An 18,135-nucleotide genomic window follows, 5' to 3' on the forward strand; every position below is an offset into this window, starting at 1 on the left:
CGTGGAATTCTGCATCCAGTTTTGGTCTCCATGATGCAAGAAGGAGGTTGAGGCTCTGGAAAGAGGGAAGAGAAGAGAGACAAAGAGGAATGAGGGGATGAATGGAGGCTGAAACCTATGAAGAACCGTTGCAGGAACAGGGCAAATGTCTAGTTTAAGGAAAAGAAGGACCAGGGGAGGCAGGAGAGCGGCCTTCCAGCATCTCAGGGGCTGCCCCAAAGAAGAGGGAGTCAAGCTATATTCTCCAAAGCACCTGAGGGCAGAACAAAAAGCCATAGCAATAGCACTTAGGTGTATCTACCACTTCCTAGTGCTTTTCCAACCCTCTCTAAGCGGTTTAAAGAATCAGCCTCTTGCCCTCCAACAATGACAAGAAGGACCAGGGGAGACGTGATAGCAGCCTTCCAGCATCTCAGGGGCCACCACAAAGAAGAAGAAGTCCACTGATTCCCCAAACAACCTGAAGGCAGGAGAAGAAGCAACGGGTGGACACTAAACAAGGAGAGACGCAACCCGGAACCAGGGAGAACATCCTGGCACTGAGAACAAATAGCGAGCGGAACTCCTTGCCTCCAGACGTTGCTCCATCCCTGGAGGCTTTTAAGAAGAGACTGGACGACCCTTGGTCTGGAGCGGCCTGGGGCTTCCTGCTGGAGGAGGGGCTGGGCTAGAAGACCTCCAGGGCCCCTCCCCACTCTTTCTCCTTCTGTGAACTGTGGGGACAAGACTCGTCCTTTCGGCTGCTCCTGAGCAGATCCTGTTGGGAGGGAGGACGGGAGTTTCCCGGGGGGGGGGGGGAGGGATTCATGGGCTGCCGTGTTGGGCACCGCAGGAGCCGGGCCGAGCAAGATCAAACCCTCCGCCCCGAAAAGGAAGCGGCTCTGCTGGTCGTCCTCATTGTGGTTTCCAGCTTGACAAGGGAAGGTTGTTCCCGGCATGAAACCAGAGAGATGAAGGAGTTCGGCACTGAGGTTGCTCAGCCGGGAGGAGACCCACAGCCTCTCTACCCCCCGGGCCCCCTTCTTGATCGACGGGCCCGACACGGCTCTCCCTGGAGGAGAAGAGCGAGGCCCGAAAGAGCCGCTGAGCCTCCTCCGCTGGGTAAATGGAGTCAGGCCGCCTTTGCAGTGAACAGGCACAAAAGGCCCCACCTTGGCTGGGTGGCCTCTGGGGCTGCAGAAGGCTTGAAGGGTTTGGTGTGATCAGGAAGGGAGTTGAAAATAGGTCGGCAAGCGTTGTGTTGCCTCTGTACAAATCGATGGTGAGACCACACTTGGAGTCCTGTGTACAGTTCTGGTCACCTCAAGAAGGACAGAATGGAAGTGGAAAAGGTACAGATATAGGGCCACAAGAACAATCTAGGAAACGGAGCCCCTCCCTTAGGAAACCAGGTTGCAAGGCCTCGGTCTCTTCAGCCTTGAAAGGCGGCATTGAAGGGGGGACTTGATCGAAGGGTATAAAATCCTGCATGGGATGGAAAAGGTGGAGAGAGGAAAACTTTTTTCTCTAGAAACATAGAAACACAGAAGACTGACGGCAGAAAAAGGCCTCATGGTCCATCTCGTCTGCCCTTATACTATTTCCTGTGTTTTATCTTAGGATGGATGGATGTTTATCCCAGGCATGTTTAAATTAAGTTCCTGTGGATTTATCTACCACGTCTGCTGGAAGTTTGTTCCAAGGATCTATGACTCTTTCAGTAAAATAATATTTTCTCATGTTGCCTCTATCACACAATACGAGGACGAGGGGCCCCTCCCTAAAGCTCACAGGTAAGAAAGTGAGGACAAATCAAGGGAGATATTTCTTCACCCAGAGGGTCCTTGGTTGATGGGATTCCCTTCCAGAAGAGGTGGTGACAGCTGTCAGCCTGGAGAGCTTCAAGGCAGGATGAGACAGATTCAGGGATGCCAAGTGTATCATAGGGGGTGATTGAAAGGGATGTACAAGTGCTGCCTCTATGTTGGTGGAGGCAGGCAGGGTTCCCTTGGGTCCCATTGGTTTGGGGTGGAGGGAAAGGGAGGGTCTTGCCTTCTCTTTCTGCTCAGGATCCCCATGGACAATTGGGGGGCCACTGTGGGACACAGAATGCTGGACTCGATGGGCTTTGGCCCGATTCAGTATTGGCTCTTCTTAGGTTCCTATGGAGCCCAGCTGCCCCTTCTCCCGGCTGCCGTAGCTAAAGAACCGGCTTCCACTTAATGTATGGAGTTATTTTTATCTGGGAGTCCCAGTGTCTAATGATCCAAGACCCATCAACACATCGCCTGAAGGTCAGAATTGTCCAGGTCCAGGGGAGAATAAAATCCTTCAGAAAGGGAAAAAAATAGTGCAGGGTTTCCCTCTCACAAAGTTCTGCTCCAGCACCTGGGAGGCCTGGTCAATCCACAAAGCCCGCCACTCGCTTTCTGGTGGTTGGTCCTCAGGAAGACCGTAAGTGGACGGCCTGGCTTGGCCCATCCAACCTCGAGTTTGTGGCTACCTTCCTCCTGGGTGGAGATGAATGGCCGTGGATGCTCCAGATGTGGCCGGTGACTGAGGGCCCCTCCGGTCCGCTCGGCTTCCCCTGAAGGTGCCGGAAGATGCGGCTCAGGCTGCCTCCGTTTGGCGGAGCCTCTTCCCGTCCCGGCACCGTCTCTGTTTTTGAAAGGACCCCGGTTTTGTTGGGCTGACGATCCATCTTCTCTTCCAAGGCCTCTTCGCCTCCTTTCTCGCAAGTCAACCGCTTGCTGTGACGCGGGGAGTTAATAATAATCGTGCCACCAGTTCAAGCTGCTCCTCTCTCCTCCTTCTACTTTTTTTATTTTATCTAACAAACAAATCCAGATATATCCCTGGGTGCCAGTTAGCAAGAAAGCAAGCAAACCAAAAAATAATAATAGCAGAGCAGCGATTATTTCTGCAGAAGCTCAAAAGCTCATAAACGACACACGCCCAGGTCCTGAAGACGTTTGTTTTGCTTTGTTTATTGATTGACTGACTGATTGGACTTTTATGCCACCCTCTCCGAGGACTGGGGGGGGGGGGGGGCTCGCAACAAATCTTCTCCCATGTGCCTTCTCCCATGTGCTATATAGAGCACTGGTGAGACCACATTTGGAATACTGTGTTCAGTTCTGGAGACCTCACCTACAAAAAGAGATGGATCAAATTGAAGGGGTCCAAAGACAGGCTACAAGAATGGTGGAAGGTCTTAAGCATAAAACGTATCAGGAAAGACTTCATGGACTCCATCTGTAGAGTTCATGGACTCCATCTGTAGAGTCTGGAGGACAGAAGGGAAAAGGGGGACATGATCGAAACATTTAAATATGTTAAAGGTTCAGGAGGGAAGTGTTTTTAATAGGAAAGTGAACCCAAGAACAAGGGGGCACAATCTGAGGTGAGTTGGGGGAAAGATCAAAAGCAACATGAGAAAATATGATTTGACTGAAAGAGTAGTAGATGCTTGGAACAAACTTCCAGTAGACGTGGTTGGTCAATCCACAGTAACTGAATGTAAACATGCCTGGGATAAACATCGATCCATCCTAAGATAAAATACAGGAAATAGTATAAGGGCAGACTAGATGGACCACAGGGTCTTTTTCTGCCGTCAATCTTCTGTGTTTCTTTTTTTTAAAAAAATATTTTTTATTATTTTCAAAAGAAAACGAACAAAGACATACAACATTGAACATTTAAAGAGCTACCATTGCTCCGCTTATCATAGAAGTCTAACTAATACAGAATATAAAAAACTCTATTATCAGATCTAAGCAGAAAAGCCACACTTGAAGATTACATTATCATTGAATTTAATTATAAATTTTTAAAATGAAGATTATTAAGTTTCTTTAAAAAAATAATAATAATAATATACTTATATGTATATATAAATATCAAAGAGCAATAAACAAATTATTAGTAATACAAAAAGAAGATACGTAATATAAACACTTCTAAGTTAGTTATAATATAAACTATATAATTCTATCTTATGGTTTTTAGATAGTCATTTATTCTTATATATTTAATTTTTAATACTGTTTTTAACATTCCACCAATCATATACTTTATCCCAAATTTTATAAAATTCTGTTTCGGTTTGATTGTTCAAACGTTTAGTCATCATGTCTAATTCTGCACACTCTATAATTTTTTTAAACACCTCAGTGTCTTTCGGTATCGTCTTTTCTTTTCATTTCTGCGTGAATGTTATTCGTGCCGCTGTCAATATATGTATTATTAAATAGTAAATTTCTTTTTTATACTTTATATTTGAAATACCCAATAGAAAAAATTCAGGAGATTTTTTAATCTTCTCCTTTGTTATTTCATTTATCCAATTCTCTACTTTATTCCAAAATATTTTTGTCTCCGGACAGGTCCACCATGCATGGTAATATGTACCAACTTCTTTTTTGCATTTCCAACAAATGGGCGATACCGAAGGAAACATTTTAGAGATTCTGTATGGTGGAAGGTGCCATCTATAAAACATCTTAATTTGATTTTCTTTGAAAGAGATTGATTTTGTTATTTTCCAATTATACATCCATATCTTTTCCCAAGTATCTAAATCAATCTCTTTGCCAAAATTTTTGCACCAACTGATCATATTATCTTTCAATATCCAACCTATCGTTCTATGATTTAGTAAATATTTATAAACATTTCCAATTGTCTTTGTTTGGTTTTGGAATAATAATTTGCCCAGTACATTATTTTCTTTTTTAAAAATGTAAGTCTTTACGTCTGTTTGATATCTAGAACTAATCTGCATATAATGCCACCAATCTAAATCTATACCTAACTCATATAACTCTTGTTTTGTTCTTAATTTTAATTGATTATCTAACAGGTCACTATATTTCCAAATCTTACCTTTTCCTTTAAGATTTGGGTGTACAGTGATCCCCCGCTCGTTGCGAGGGTTCCGTTCCAGGACCCCCCGCAACGAGCGGGTTTTCGCGAAGTAGCGCTGCGGAAGTAAAAACACCATTTGCGCATGTGCAGATGGTGTTTTTACTCCCACAGCGCTAGCGAGGAGCCGAAGATTGGGGGCGGCGCGGCTGTTTGCCGCCGGCATGGAGGGCTTCCTAGCAGCCCCCCAAACACGGGTTGGGGGTCCGGGGGGCGCTGGCTCTCGGCGCTTTCGAGCTGAGTCCGGGAGCGAATTCGCTCCCGGACTCAGCTCAAAAGCGCCGATAGCAAGCGCCAACGAACGGCTTGTCCACGCTGGTTCTCGGCGCTTTCGAGCTGAGTCCGGGAGCGAATTCACTCCCGGACTCAGCTCGAAAGCGCCGAGAACCAGCGTGGACAAGCCGTTCCTTGGCGCTTGCTATCGGCGCTTTCGAGCTGAGTCCGGGAGCGAATTCGCTCCCGGACTCAGCTCGAAAGCGCCGATAGCAAGCGCCAAGGAACGGCTTGTCTCGGCGCTTTCGAGCTGAGTCCGGGAGCGAATTCGCTCCCGGACTCAGCTCGAAAGCGCCGATAGCAAGCGCCAAGGAACGGCTTGTCTCGGCGCTTTCGAGCTGAGTCCGGGAGCGAATTCGCTCCCGGACTCAGCTCGAAAGCGCCGATAGCAAGCGGCAAGGAACGGCTTGTCTCGGCGCTTTCGAGCTGAGTCCGGGAGCGAATTCGCTCCCGGACTCAGCTCGAAAGCGCCGATAGCAAGCGGCAAGGAACGGCTTGTCTCGGCGCTTTCGAGCTGAGTCCGGGAGCGAATTTGCTCCCGGACTCAGCTCGAAAGCGCCGATAGCAAGCGGCAAGGAACGGCTTGTCTCGGCGCTTTCGAGCTGAGTCCGGGAGCGAATTTGCTCCCGGACTCAGCTCGAAAGCGCCGATAGCAAGCGGCAAGGAACGGCTTGTCTCGGCGCTTTCGAGCTGAGTCCGGGAGCGAATTCGCTTCCGGACTCAGCTCAAAAGCGGCGAGAATGAACGCCGTGGGCGGGCGAAGGGCGGGCGGCAGCGAGGAGTTTGCGTGGGCGGTGGGGAAACTCCTCACTGACGCCAGCAAGAGGGGGAAGACCCAGGGAAGCCGGTTGCCATCTACGCATGCGTGCCCATAGAAAAAACGGGCACGCATGCGTAGATGGTATTTTGACTTCCGGGTTGAAAAATAGCGAAGTACCCTGTTCGCAATGGTTGGGGACGCAATAAACGGGGGATCACTGTACTATAGCTTCGAGGGGTGAAACCCATTCTGGCATTACTAAAAAGTGATTTTTCTTTATTTCATTCCACACTTCTATCAATGCCTTTCTAATAACATTATTTTTAAAATATGAGTGGGTTCTTAACTTATCATACCATACAAATGCATGCCACCCGACCATCAAGTCGTGGCCTTCTAGATTAAGCAATCTTTGATTTTCTAGTGTGAGCCATTCTTTTATCCATGTCAGGGCCGTGGCATGGTAATATAGTTTCCAATTTGGGAGACCCAGGCCTCCTCTTTCCTTACGATCTCCTAATGAGTTTTGTTTTATTCTTGATTTTTTACCTTGCCAAATAAATTTTCTTATTATCTTGTTCAATTCGGCAAAGAATTTCGTTCCTGGATTTATTGGAATCACTTGGAAAAGAAACAATATTTTTGGAAGGATATTCATTTTAACTGTGGAAATTCTTCCTACAAGTGATAGTTGTAGATTACTCCATATTTCTAAGTCTTTTTTAATCTGACTTAATAATTTTAAATAATTGTCGTTTTTTAAAGATACGGCTTTGGAGGTCATCCATATCCCTAAATATTTCACTTTTTTCGTGATCTTCATGTTTGATAAGGGCAGACTAGATGGACCACAGGGTCTTTTTCTGCCGTCAATCTTCTGTGTTTCTATGTTGCTATATCTTCAGGTGATCTTGGTGCCGCCGTCCCTATGCTGTCTGGGGTTGGGGTGGCCTTTCGGGGCAGCTGTGGCCCACGGTTGGCCAATGCTTAAGTGTTTGCCTCTTGGGGGTCCCCCTCCCTTTCAGCTGAGCAGGTGGGGTCCTGCAGAGCGTTTCCCCTGGTCGGCATTTCCACTCACTGCTTTGGAAGCCCCCCCCGGTCTTCGCGGACGAGGCCCTGGGCGCTTGACCAGAGCGCTTCTCTCGCAAGGGCCTCTCTTCCCCGGGAGAGCTGAAGCGTGGCCGGTCTGCAGTCAAGGCCTGCTCAGTCCCCCCTTCCCCCAAGGCTGATTTATTTATTTAATTTAATTTATTTTATTTATTTTAATTTGACTTCTATGGAGCCCAGTCCTGCAGTACTCAGGGCGGCTGACAACAATAAAACTATACAGCAAAAAGTCAAATTCAAGGATTAATAACGATTTTAAAAAATCCCTTCATCTAATCAATAGACTCATACCATCACGCATACCAATCAAAAGATGTCTCGGTCAGGATGAAGCTGCTAATTCTCATGGCCCCAAGGGGGCTGTACAGATCTTGGGGGGTAGTTGGTTCCATAGGGCCGGGGCCACCACAGAGAAGGCATTGTTGGCCAATGCTGTGGGCTCTAATCGGTCGCAGGGAGGTGTCCGGCAGGAGGCGGTCCCGTAGATAGTCTGGCCCTGAGCCACGTAGGGCTTCAAAGGTGATAACCAACCCCTTGAATTGTGACCGGAGACCAACCGGCAGCCAGTGCAGCAGGGGGAGTGTTGGTGCCTCCTGGACCAGCCAGATGGAGGGTCCCGGCTAGCAGGTGGGGGGCAGAACCTCGGCCCGTCTTCCTTCGTCCCGGCCGTCCTTGGCATGTTCCTGCCCCCCCTCTGCTCTTGTTAGTCCGTTGAAAGGCCCGAGTCTTTGGAGAGGGGTGGCATACGAATATAATAAATTATTATTATTATTATTATTATTATTATTATTATTACTACTACTACTATTATTATTATTATTGCTATTATTATTATTATTGCTATTATTATAACTATTATTATCATTATCATTAACATCATTATCATTATTATTATTCTTCCGAAATCTCATGATGCACCGTGGTTAGTGTGAAGTCCTTCTGGGGCAAAGCAGCAAAGGCAACTCCGGAGAAGAGGCCGCCTGAGCCATTTATGGGGAGGGGGGAGTTGGGTGGGCAGAGGAAAAGCAGAGGTGGCCTTGCTGCCACTGCCATGGAAGCAGAATTGGGGGGGGGCTGCGAGGGTCAGACTGGCTGTGGCATCCACAGGGGATACGTACGTGCAGGGTGGGCACCTCAGGGCCCCACGGGACATTTCCTGCCCTCTCTGATTGGGGGGGGGGGGGCTGTCCTGGGCAGAGGTTGGGGGGGCAGGGGCGCCCGGGGCCTCTTGTGACTTAAGGAAGGGACCCCAAAGCAGAAGAAGGCCCCCCCACTCTGCCCCATTGCCTCGGCCTGAAATCATTTCGAAAGGAGTCAGGTCAACGCTTGGGGAAACTCACCACAAATAGAGCCACCTGGGCTTCCTTGGAGAACTGCGGCTGAATTGCAAGGGTGGCAGGCAGGACCCTCCCTCAATTACGGGTCTGGGGGCTCCCTTGACGTACGAAGCCCTGCCACCAGGTGGGATGGGGGGGGATTAGATCGGAAGGCAGATCAGGCTCATTTCTGGAGCAGCTTTTGAAGGCCCCCCTCCCGCCCCCAGGCGGTTCTCCAGAGCTGCAGGGATGGGGGGCAGAGGGGGAGGGGAGGGAGGGGGGCCAGCACCCTCTGGGACCACCCGTCTCTTTAAGGCGGCAGAGGGGGGGCTCAGGGCTGCACCAGCCATCTCAAAGCTTCCTATTCCCCACTGGTCAGGTCCTCACCGGCAGCCAAGCCACAGCCCAGAAATGGCCCCCTGCCCACCTCCCCTGAGACCCAGCGGAGTGGTCAGTCGCTGGCTACCAGCTGCTGCTGCAAATAGCCCCCCCCCCCCACTAAAGGAGGCGTTAAAAATGTTTGTTTTCTTCTCATCCTGTGCTGATGTTTGTTTTTTCTTCTTCTTCTTTGTCTTCCCACGTTCTTTCTTTTGCTTCCCTGTGTTGCCTGCAGGCACCTGGAGCTATTTCAGCTGGGGAGATCAGAGTATGTAATGCCCCCCTCCCTTCCCATGCCTTCCTTTCCATCCCTCCTCCCTCCCTCCCTCCCTCCTTCCTTCCTTCCCATCTCTCCTTCCCTCCTTCCCTCCCTCCTTCCTTCCTTCCTTCCCATCTCTCCTTCCCTCCCTCCCTCCCTCCCTCCCTCCCTCCTCCCTTCCTTCCCATCTCTCCTTCCCTCCTTCCCTCCCTCCCTCCTTCCTTCCTTCCCTCCCTCCTTCCTTCCCATCTCTCCTTCCCTCCCTCCCTCCTTCCTTCCTTCCTTCCCATCTCTCCTTCCCTCCTTCCTTCCTTCCCATCTCTCCTTCCCTCCCTCCCTCCTTCCTTCCTTCCCATCTCTCCTTCCCTCCCTCCCTCCTTCCTTCCTTCCTTCCCTCCCTCCCTCCTTCCGTCCTTCCTTCCCATCTCTCCTTCCCTCCCTCCCTCCCTCCTTCCTTCCTTCCTTCCCATCTCTCCTTCCCTCCTTCCCTCCCTCCTTCCTTCCTTCCCATCTCTCCTTCCCTCCCTCCCTCCCTCCCTCCTCCCTTCCTTCCCATCTCTCCTTCCCTCCTTCCCTCCCTCCTTCCTTCCTTCCCTCCCTCCCTCCTTCCTTCCTTCCTTCCCATCTCTCCTTCCCTCCCTCCCTCCTTCCTTCCTTCCTTCCCATCTCTCCTTCCCTCCTTCCTTCCTTCCCATCTCTCCTTCCCTCCCTCCCTCCCTCCTTCCTTCCTTCCTTCCTTCCCATCTCTCCTTCCCTCCCTCCCTCCTTCCTTCCTTCCTTCCTTCCTTCCCATCTCTCCTTCCCTCCCTCCCTCCTTCCTTCCATCCTTCCCATCTCTCCTTCCCTCCCTCCCTCCTTCCTTCCTTCCTTCCCATCTCTCCTTTCCTCCCTCCCTCCCTCCTTCCTTCCTTCCTTCCTTCCTTCCCATCTCTCCTTCCTTCCCTCCCTCCCTCCCTCCCTCCTTCCTTCCTTCCTTCCCATCTCTCCTTCCCTCCCTCCCTGGCCCTGCAAATGCTGAGGCTCCAGGCTAGAGGCTGTCTGGCTGACCCATGACCCCCCCCCCCCCCGAGGAGAAGGGCTGGAGCTGAAGGGCAGCCGGGGTCAGGGTGCCCAAGGAAGGGCAGAGGAGGGGCTGCTAGGTGGCCTCCTGGTGCCCCCTTGTCTGTCTCTCTGCCTGGAAAGGCCAGTCTCAGCCCTCCCAGCTGGGTGACCAGACGATCTCAATGGCCTTTATTTTATTGAATGCATAATGTACATATACATTCAATGAAAACTATTTTTGTTCTAAATGCCCTTTATTCTAAGGCTGCGATGCCAGAGTCCTGCCAGCCATTTTAATTGCCTGATCAATAGGGAGGCGGGGGGGGGGGCTCTTCCCTCTGTCCCCCAAGGCCGGCCACACCTACACAGGGCAGCAAAGACACCCAGGGTGGGTTCGGACCTGGGCTGCTCCTTGGCCCAAAAAGCCGGTTAACGATGCAAACCAGGGCCCAATTGCTACAGTACCTGGTTCCGCCTTTGAGGCTGCCTTGGCCTCTGCTCCGTTGGGGTCCCTGGGCCTCCAGGTAGCCCTCTGCCCCCTCAGCTCCCGGCCCCTCTCCCTCTCCCTGGGGGCCTTTGCAGGTGCAGCCCCTCTCCTGCTCAGCTGCCCCCCTCCCTGGTCAGCCGAGATCTCTGCCCCCTCACCCATCAGGCTGCCCAGAGCCTGCCCGGCCAAAGTGAGGCTGCCCTTGACTGCCCACCGCTGGCTTTTTGATCAGGGCGGGGCTTCTCTGACAGGTCCTGACCTTGCCGGGGGGGGGGGCAGGGAGGGTTTGGAAGAGGCCTCATTCCGTCCCCTTCTGTCTGGCCAGGTGATCTCTCCCTGTGTGCGGGCTGCCACCTGAGTCCATTCGGCTGGCCAACCGAAGCCCCCCTTTGCTTGGCCTGAGCTAAAGCCCCTGGCCCTTCTGAGGCCGACTGCTCGGAGCCAGGGTCCTGCCCCACCCATCGATCCCTCTGACCCCTGTCCACTCAGCCGAGGGAGGGAGAATGAGCGTCTTGCGGTGCCTTCATTCCTTGCCCACTGCCCCCAGGCCCTTTGGCGCTGAGGCCCCAGTGCCGTGCCATCTGAGATGGTGACCTGGACTTGTTCCCCTTGCAGCCGCAGCTCCTTCCTTCCTTCCTCTTCCTCCCTCCTCTTGCGTTCAGAGTAAGGAGTACAGGTGCCCAGCCGCCTTGCCCCCTTCCCCCTGGCCCTCTGCCATTCCTCCGTTTCCCCTGGGGTGAGGGTGGGGGGCTGAGGAACAGCCATGGCATGAACAGATGTTAGGGGAAGCTTTCAATCTGCCTCCACTGGCTTTGTGGGCTCATCACTGGTCAGCTAGAAGAAAGACTTCGGAAGTGACTCCAGCTTGGTCTAAAGTGGCTCTGCACCTGGGGGTCGGGGCCCCTTTGGGGGCTGAATGACCATTTCACAGGGGTCACCTAAGACCCTGGGGGGAAAAGACAAATTTCCCCTCTTGTTAGGAACCAAAGCTTCTATTCTGGCCCCTTGGGACCTATTTTTACAATCAGGCGTTGACGGTGGGGTTGTCCCTCTGTCCTTCCTGCCAATCATCTCCCAGCTCTGTTGGGAGAATTGGTGCTAGACTTATGGTTGGGAGTCACCACAACATGAGGAACTGTATTAAGGGGCTGCAGCATTGGGAAGGTTGAGAACCACTGGTGTAAAGTGTCACAGTGGTCCACTTCCTGGGCATTTGGGCAGCTCCTTCCCCTCGGCTGTTGGAGGAGGAAAGGAAACGCCCAAGATTGGCAGCTCCGGTCAATCTCTGGGGAAGGAGAAGGGGGGGGGGACTCTGGGGGCTGCAGCCGGCCAGCCTGGTCTTTCTGCTCACTGATGGGTCTGGCGCATGGAGCAGGCTCCTTCTTTTAGAGAAATAGAAGACAAATGCAGAAATACTCAGAGGAAAGTGTGGAAAACAGGAGAGCGAAAGAGAGAATGAAAGAAGTGACCATTGCAGGCTCCTTCCCTGACACTCCAACGATCCCTTCCGTCCTTTTCCAGCCGTTGAACGCAGGAATTGTCCTTTCACTTTCCAGCAAAAAAGCCCATCGAAGGTTTCCAGCCTTTCATCCCCGACCGACGTGGCCCATTTCTCAGGCCTTTCCCTCCGCTGTGGCTGCAGTTGCCACGCGGAGAGTGGCCTCCCGTAAGTCTTTCCCCATTGGCCACCCACCAGTCTCCATTAGGAGAAAAGGCCGGGCTTCGTCTCTGTGTTAACCTTCAAAATTCTTTCCCCCCCCTTCTTCACAAGCCCCCCCTGCAGGGCAGGTAGACCCCCCTTTCGTGCCTCTTAGATCATTTACCTGGGATCATAAAGGAACAATGCCTTATTTTACCAAAGACCCTCCCTTGGACCATAACCACCCTGGGTGGGTTTCATTGCTCCTCTCCACTCTCCCCCCCCCCCACTGGGGTCCACCGGGATCTTGTAACCAAAGGTTTTGGCCTTTTTTTACCCTCCTGCCTTTAACGTGCTCACATCTGACGGACGGGGTCTCCGTGGCAGCTGAAGGCAGGAGAAGAAGCCACGGATGGAAACTTCCAGAAGAGAGGCCCACGCAGGAAGTCAGGAGGAGCTTCCCTCCAGAAGTAGCGGGGGCTCCATCACTGGACTGTTTGAAGGAGAGGTTGGACCGTCCCTTGTCTGAAATGGTAGGGGTCTCCCGCTCGAGCAGGGGTCTGGACTGGACGGCCTCCCTCGGCCCATGGTTCTGGCTCTGCTGGTCTGCTCAGGCTCCAAGAATTCTGGATTTTACAGGGAGAGGATTTCAAGGGGGGGGATGGGTGGCTGCTTTTTAGAAGAAAAGAGCAATTATTCTACAGTAGGAAAAACAAATTTAACAAGGGCCACAAGATGAGTGGGAGGTCCTAAAATAAGACGGCATTGAAAGAAACAGTCCCAGTGGGGGGAAATTGCAGGCAGAGCAAGCAGCTCACAGGGCTCCACACAAAGGGTCAGAGAAGGAAGGAAGGAAGGAAGGAGGGAGCGAGGGAGGGAGGGAGGGAGGAGGTGGAAACGGGCAGGTTGCAGCTGAGAAGTGTGGCAAGAATCTGCTGGAGCTCAGGATCTGCTCAGTTTGGTGAAAAACGGTGACAATGGGGCGGAAAAAGAGAGGAAGCCTTGGAGAACTGAGGAGGAGCCAGAAAAAACGTCCTTGTCCTTGAACAGGGCGCAAAGGAGGACAATCTCCAGGACGGCCACTTTGATCTCAGCCCCACAGGAAGTCCCTCCACGTGGCAACGGAGGGACCAGGCGAGAGGCACCTGGAGAAAGGAACTAATGAGGAGCCAGCATGGATTGGGGCAGAGCAGGTGTTGCGTGACTAATTTAGACTATTTTTCTAATCAGGTAGCTCCCTTTTTAGACTGAGCGCATGTCGTGGGTGTCATTCCCCTCGGTTGCCTTGAAGCCCCTGGTGGAAGCACCACCGCAAGATCTTCTGATGAAGAACGGGCGCCCGAGGGTGATTTGGGTGGGCAAAGGGGAGGCTGACCCTGACCCTCACAGGTGGCACAGATCCGAGCGGTCCAGCCTGTCGCCTGCAGCCAAAACACAACCGAAGAGAATAACTGAGCTGGAAGGGACCTCGGAGGTCTTCTAGTCCAGGGTGAGGCCAAGTGGCTCTTCTGTGACATGTGGACTTCAACTCCCAGAATCCCTGAGCCAAACATGCCAGCTCAGGAATTCTGGGAGTTGAAGCCCACAAGTCATAGAGGAGCCCACCTTGCCTCACCCTGGGCTAGTCCAACCCTCTGCTCTGGCAGGAGACCCTACACCAGGGGTCCCCAAACTTGGCCACTTGAAGACTTAAGAACCTAAGAGGAGCCCTGCTGAATCAGGCCAAAGCCCATTGAGTCCAGCATTCTGTGTCCCACAGTGGCCCCCCAATTGTCCATGGGGATCTTGAGCAGAAAGAGAAGGCAAGACCCTCCCTTTCCCTGGACCCCCCATCAAGTGGTACTCAAGAGAATCCTGCCTGCCTCAGCCAACTTGGACATCCATTTCAATAACCATCTATATGTTGGCATCCATGAATCTGTCTCATCCTGCCTTGAAGCCCTCCAGGCTGACAGCTGTCACGACCTCTTCTGGAAGGGGATCCCATCAACCAAGGACCCTCTGGGTGAAGAAATATCTCCCCTTTATTTGTCCTCGCTTTCTTATCTATGAGCTTTAGGGAGGGGCCCCTCATTCTGGTATTGTGTGGTGGAGAAAATAATTTTTCTCCATCCACCTTTTCTATCCCATGCATGATTTTATACCCTTCGATCCAGTCACCCCTTCAACACCGTCTTCCAAGGCTGAAGAGACCGAGGCCTTGCAACCTAGTTTCATAAGGGAGGGGCTCCATTCCCTTGGTCATTCTTGTGGCCCTTTTTGGCACCTTCTCCATTCTATCCTTCTTGAGGTGACCAGAACTGTACACAGGACTCCAAGGGTGCTCTCACTGTCGAAGTTGTGGGTGGAGCACCCACAACCTCTGGAAGCAATTCCTGTTCCACTGGGCAGTTGTTCTAAGGAAATTTCTCCTTACGGTAGTTCCAGGTGGCTTCTCTCCTTGTTTAGTTTCCACCTGTTGCTTCTTGTCCTGCCCTCAGGGGCTTTGGAGAATAGCTTGACTCCCTCTTCTTTGTGGCGACCCCTGAGAGACTGGAAGGCTGCTCTCCTGTCCCCCCTGGTCCTTGTCATTCAACCAGCCATGTCCAGTGCCTGCCACCGTTCTCCCTGTGTTTTAGCCTCCATTTGTCCCCTGACCCTCTTTGTGGCTCTTCTCCGCACTCTTTCCACAATCTGGACTCTTAGGACGAGTTTAAATGACCTTGAGTGAATGGAAACATGGACTGAAAAGGCCACAGGGAATATTGACCGAAATGTGCAACGCATGAAGGAAGCGAAGTGGGGAGATGAAAGGGGGGGGGAGACCAAGACTCTTGATTGGAGGGGGGGGGAGGGAGGAATTAGGAATTCATGGTGGGTTGAGCCAGGAGCCAGCAGGAGGAGGTGGTGGTGACCCATAGTGCTGAGCGGAGGCTGGACTAGATGTCCCTGTAGTGGTCCTCTCCAAAGGGGGGGGGGTTCTTCTCTGGGTCCGTCTCGCTCTCCATCCGCCGGATCAAAGGGAGGCTGCATGCGACAAGTCTCTCTCTCTCTCTGTGTGTGTGTGTGTGTGTGTGTGATCTCAATTTGGGATCCGCTCAGGGGCTCTTCTTCATTCAGGCACTTGAAGAGTTTGCATTGGGGGGGGGGAACGGGGCCCATAAAAAAATGTTCACGGGTGATGATATTCTAGCTGGAAGGAGCTGCCTTCACGCATGAGACACGATTCCCTTTGTGCAAGGCCCCTCCGGTGGGGAGCTCATTAGAAGCACTCCTTTCCCTGGCTGCTTCCCCCCCCCCTGCCCCCACAGTGTGGACAATCAAATTACATTTGCGGGGCCCTTTGAAGTCGGCCTCCCCCCGCCTGCCTTTGAGTTCTGTTTCAGGAGGCCCCACTTCCCTCGGGGAGGCCACGCAGCAGCAGCGCGGAATTAAATTTTGGAGATTGAAAAAGGGGCCAGGAATCCCCCCCCTCCCTCCTCTGCCTGCCTGCAACCAAGGGAGAACTTCTACCCAAACATTGGTTCAGCCTGCTGAAGGAGGCAGGAACTGTGGGGGGGGGGCCTGGCCCCAGCATGCAAGATGGAGGGGAAGGGGCTTCCCAAAGTCTCCCCTGAGCCAGGCAGGGGGCTCTGGGCCTCTCCCCACCCCAGACCTGAAACGATGCTTGCTAAGAAGAGAAGTTGGGGTCATTTGGGGTTCTTCTCTGGCCTTCTCCTCTGCCCTCCCAGCAATGGGGCTGCCCAAAGGGTCCCTGGTTGGCAAAACCCCTCCCCTATGGGATATAAGGGTTTCCCCTTCCAGGGGATCTGAGACCTGAATTGCTGGGGATTGCAGGCAGACCCTCCCCCCTCTCCCTTGCCAGGGCTGCCCTGAGCTGGGGCCGGTGGGCCACCCATCCAGGCCCCGAGGGCTGAGGGGCAGCGGTGGTACAAGAGGGCTGAGGACCCCCAGAGAGCAAGGGAGACAGGGGAAGGCCCTCCTTCTTCACAGGAGTTGGCCCAGCGGCCCCTCTGCCGTGCCCCACTTTTTCAGTCGGAATAAGGCCACCCCTGCCTTTGCCTTCTCTAGGCAATCGAGGGGTGAAAGAGGCAGCAAATCCTGCACAGCCCCCTCCTCTCCTCATGCCAGAGCCCCCTGTGCTTCACTCATTGGAGAGTGAAAGGGGGGGCATGATCGAAACATTTAAATATGTCAAAGGGTTAAATAAGGTTCAGGAGGGAAGTGTTTTTAACAGGAAATTGAACTCAAGAACAAGGGGACACAATCTGAGGTCAGTTGGGGGAAAGATCAGAAGCCAAGTGAGAAAATATTATTTTACTGAAAGAGTAGTAGATCCTTGGAACAAACTTCCAGCAGACGTGGTAGATAAATCCACAGTAACTGAATTTAAACATGCCTGGGATAAACATAGATCCATCCTAAGATAAAATACAGAAAATAGTATAAGGACAGACTAGATGGATCATTAGGTCCTTTTCTGCCATCAGACTTCTATTTTTCTGTGTGTGTGTGTGTGTGTGTGTGTGTGTGTTTGTGTGTCCCCGTTGGGCCCAAGGGAGGCCCTGCCTGTGACGCAGCATCTCGTATCTCGCAGCTTCGGAGGGCCACGAGAGCGCCGTGGATGACCGGGACAGTGACTACCGCAGCGAAACCAGCGCCAGCCTCCCGCCTGCCGACTGCACCACCTCCCAGCCCAACGCTTCGGCCCACCAGTTCCGGGGGGCTTCCCGTCTGCAGCAGCAGGGGGTCTGCATGGAGCCCCTCCGGGGGTATGCCTCAGACGAGCGGACCGGCATGAGGTGGGTGCTCGAGTCGGAGGCTGGGCTGCCCCCCACCCCCTCCGGGGGTCCTTCTGTCTCACGGCCAGGGATGCGCTTCCCTGATGCGGGGAGTCCTCGACTTACAACAATTCGCTTAAAGTGACTTACGACCATTCGAGCATCTCCACAGTGACGTAATCAAAATTCAGATAGGGTCGCAATGTCCCGGAGTCACAGGTTCCCCGTTTGTGACCTTCTGACAAGCAAAGTCACAGGGGGGAATCCAGGTTCACTCAACAACCTTGTTACAGATTTAACAACTGCAGTGATTCAGTTAACAACTGTGGCAAGGGAAGTCGTAAAATGGGGCGGAACCCACTCAACAAATTTCTCACCTGGCAATTTAACTTTGGGGCCGAAGTCGAGGACTCCCTATATCCGTGACGGCACAGGGGGCGCACAAGGCCACATTAGAGGGAACGGGAGGTGTTGCCCTGCGCCTGAAACAAACGGACGTCCGTTTTGCCCGTGGTGCTGCTCTTGCTCTCGGGGGCTTCAAGAAATGTCCCCCAAGGCTCCAGAGTGCGGAAAACAGCACCACGGGCAAAACGGAAGGTCTGTTTCCGGAACTTCCGGATTGGCCATTTTCCCCCTGTCTTCAGTGAGGCCTGTGCGCGTGTGCTGGGGCAGCACGGGGGGTGGGTGTTGCACGTGCATGGGGGGAGGGAAGGGGTGTGGGCGCACACACACACACACACACACACACCCTTTTGGTTTCCCCCCTCACTGCCCCGTATCCTGGGTGAAATGATCTGGGAGGATGAGGGGGGCATTTTGTGGGGCGATTGCCGGATACGGAGAACATCCTTGGGGGCAAATTACACAACAGGTCGCTTCCCTCCCTGTCTTCTTGAGGAAGGGGAGCCCAGTCGTCTTGCTCAGGAGCCCCACGTGACCCCCGGCATTTGGGGGCTCGGAGGGTGAGGAAGAAGACGAGGCCCCCACTCCCACATTTATTGTGTTAAGGCCGTTCCCGCGTCATGCAAGCGTCCAGTTAGGGAGAATAATGGAATCGGGTTCTCGCAGGTTTTATCTTGCGCGGCGTCTGCTTGGCAGAAAATGTCGGAATTCCAGAACCTTCCTTTGCAGCCCCCATGACTTGGGCACTTCAGAAGGACTTCGGGGGGGGGGGCTTTCAGCCTCCCAGTGACCCTTTGCGGGTGGAGGC

At 52.7% G+C, this 18,135-nt stretch overlaps 1 protein-coding gene across 1 annotated transcript in view; it reads left to right on the forward strand.

Annotated features, from left to right (window-relative positions):
* The window catches only part of LOC139159629 (protein unc-13 homolog B-like), a 37,658-nt gene extending 20,086 nt beyond the window's left edge, over positions 1–17,572 (forward strand). The window contains exons 8-10 of the mRNA XM_070736928.1: positions 8,975–9,007; positions 16,742–16,946; positions 17,329–17,572. Coding sequence (XP_070593029.1) covers positions 8,975–9,007; positions 16,742–16,946; positions 17,329–17,572 — 482 coding nt within the window. The remainder of the gene's footprint in view (positions 1–8,974; positions 9,008–16,741; positions 16,947–17,328) is intronic.
* The last annotated feature ends 563 nt before the right edge of the window (positions 17,573–18,135 follow it).

This window comes from Erythrolamprus reginae, chromosome 2 (genome assembly GCF_031021105.1).
Source record: "Erythrolamprus reginae isolate rEryReg1 chromosome 2, rEryReg1.hap1, whole genome shotgun sequence".
Taxonomy (NCBI): Eukaryota; Metazoa; Chordata; class Lepidosauria; order Squamata; family Dipsadidae; genus Erythrolamprus; species Erythrolamprus reginae.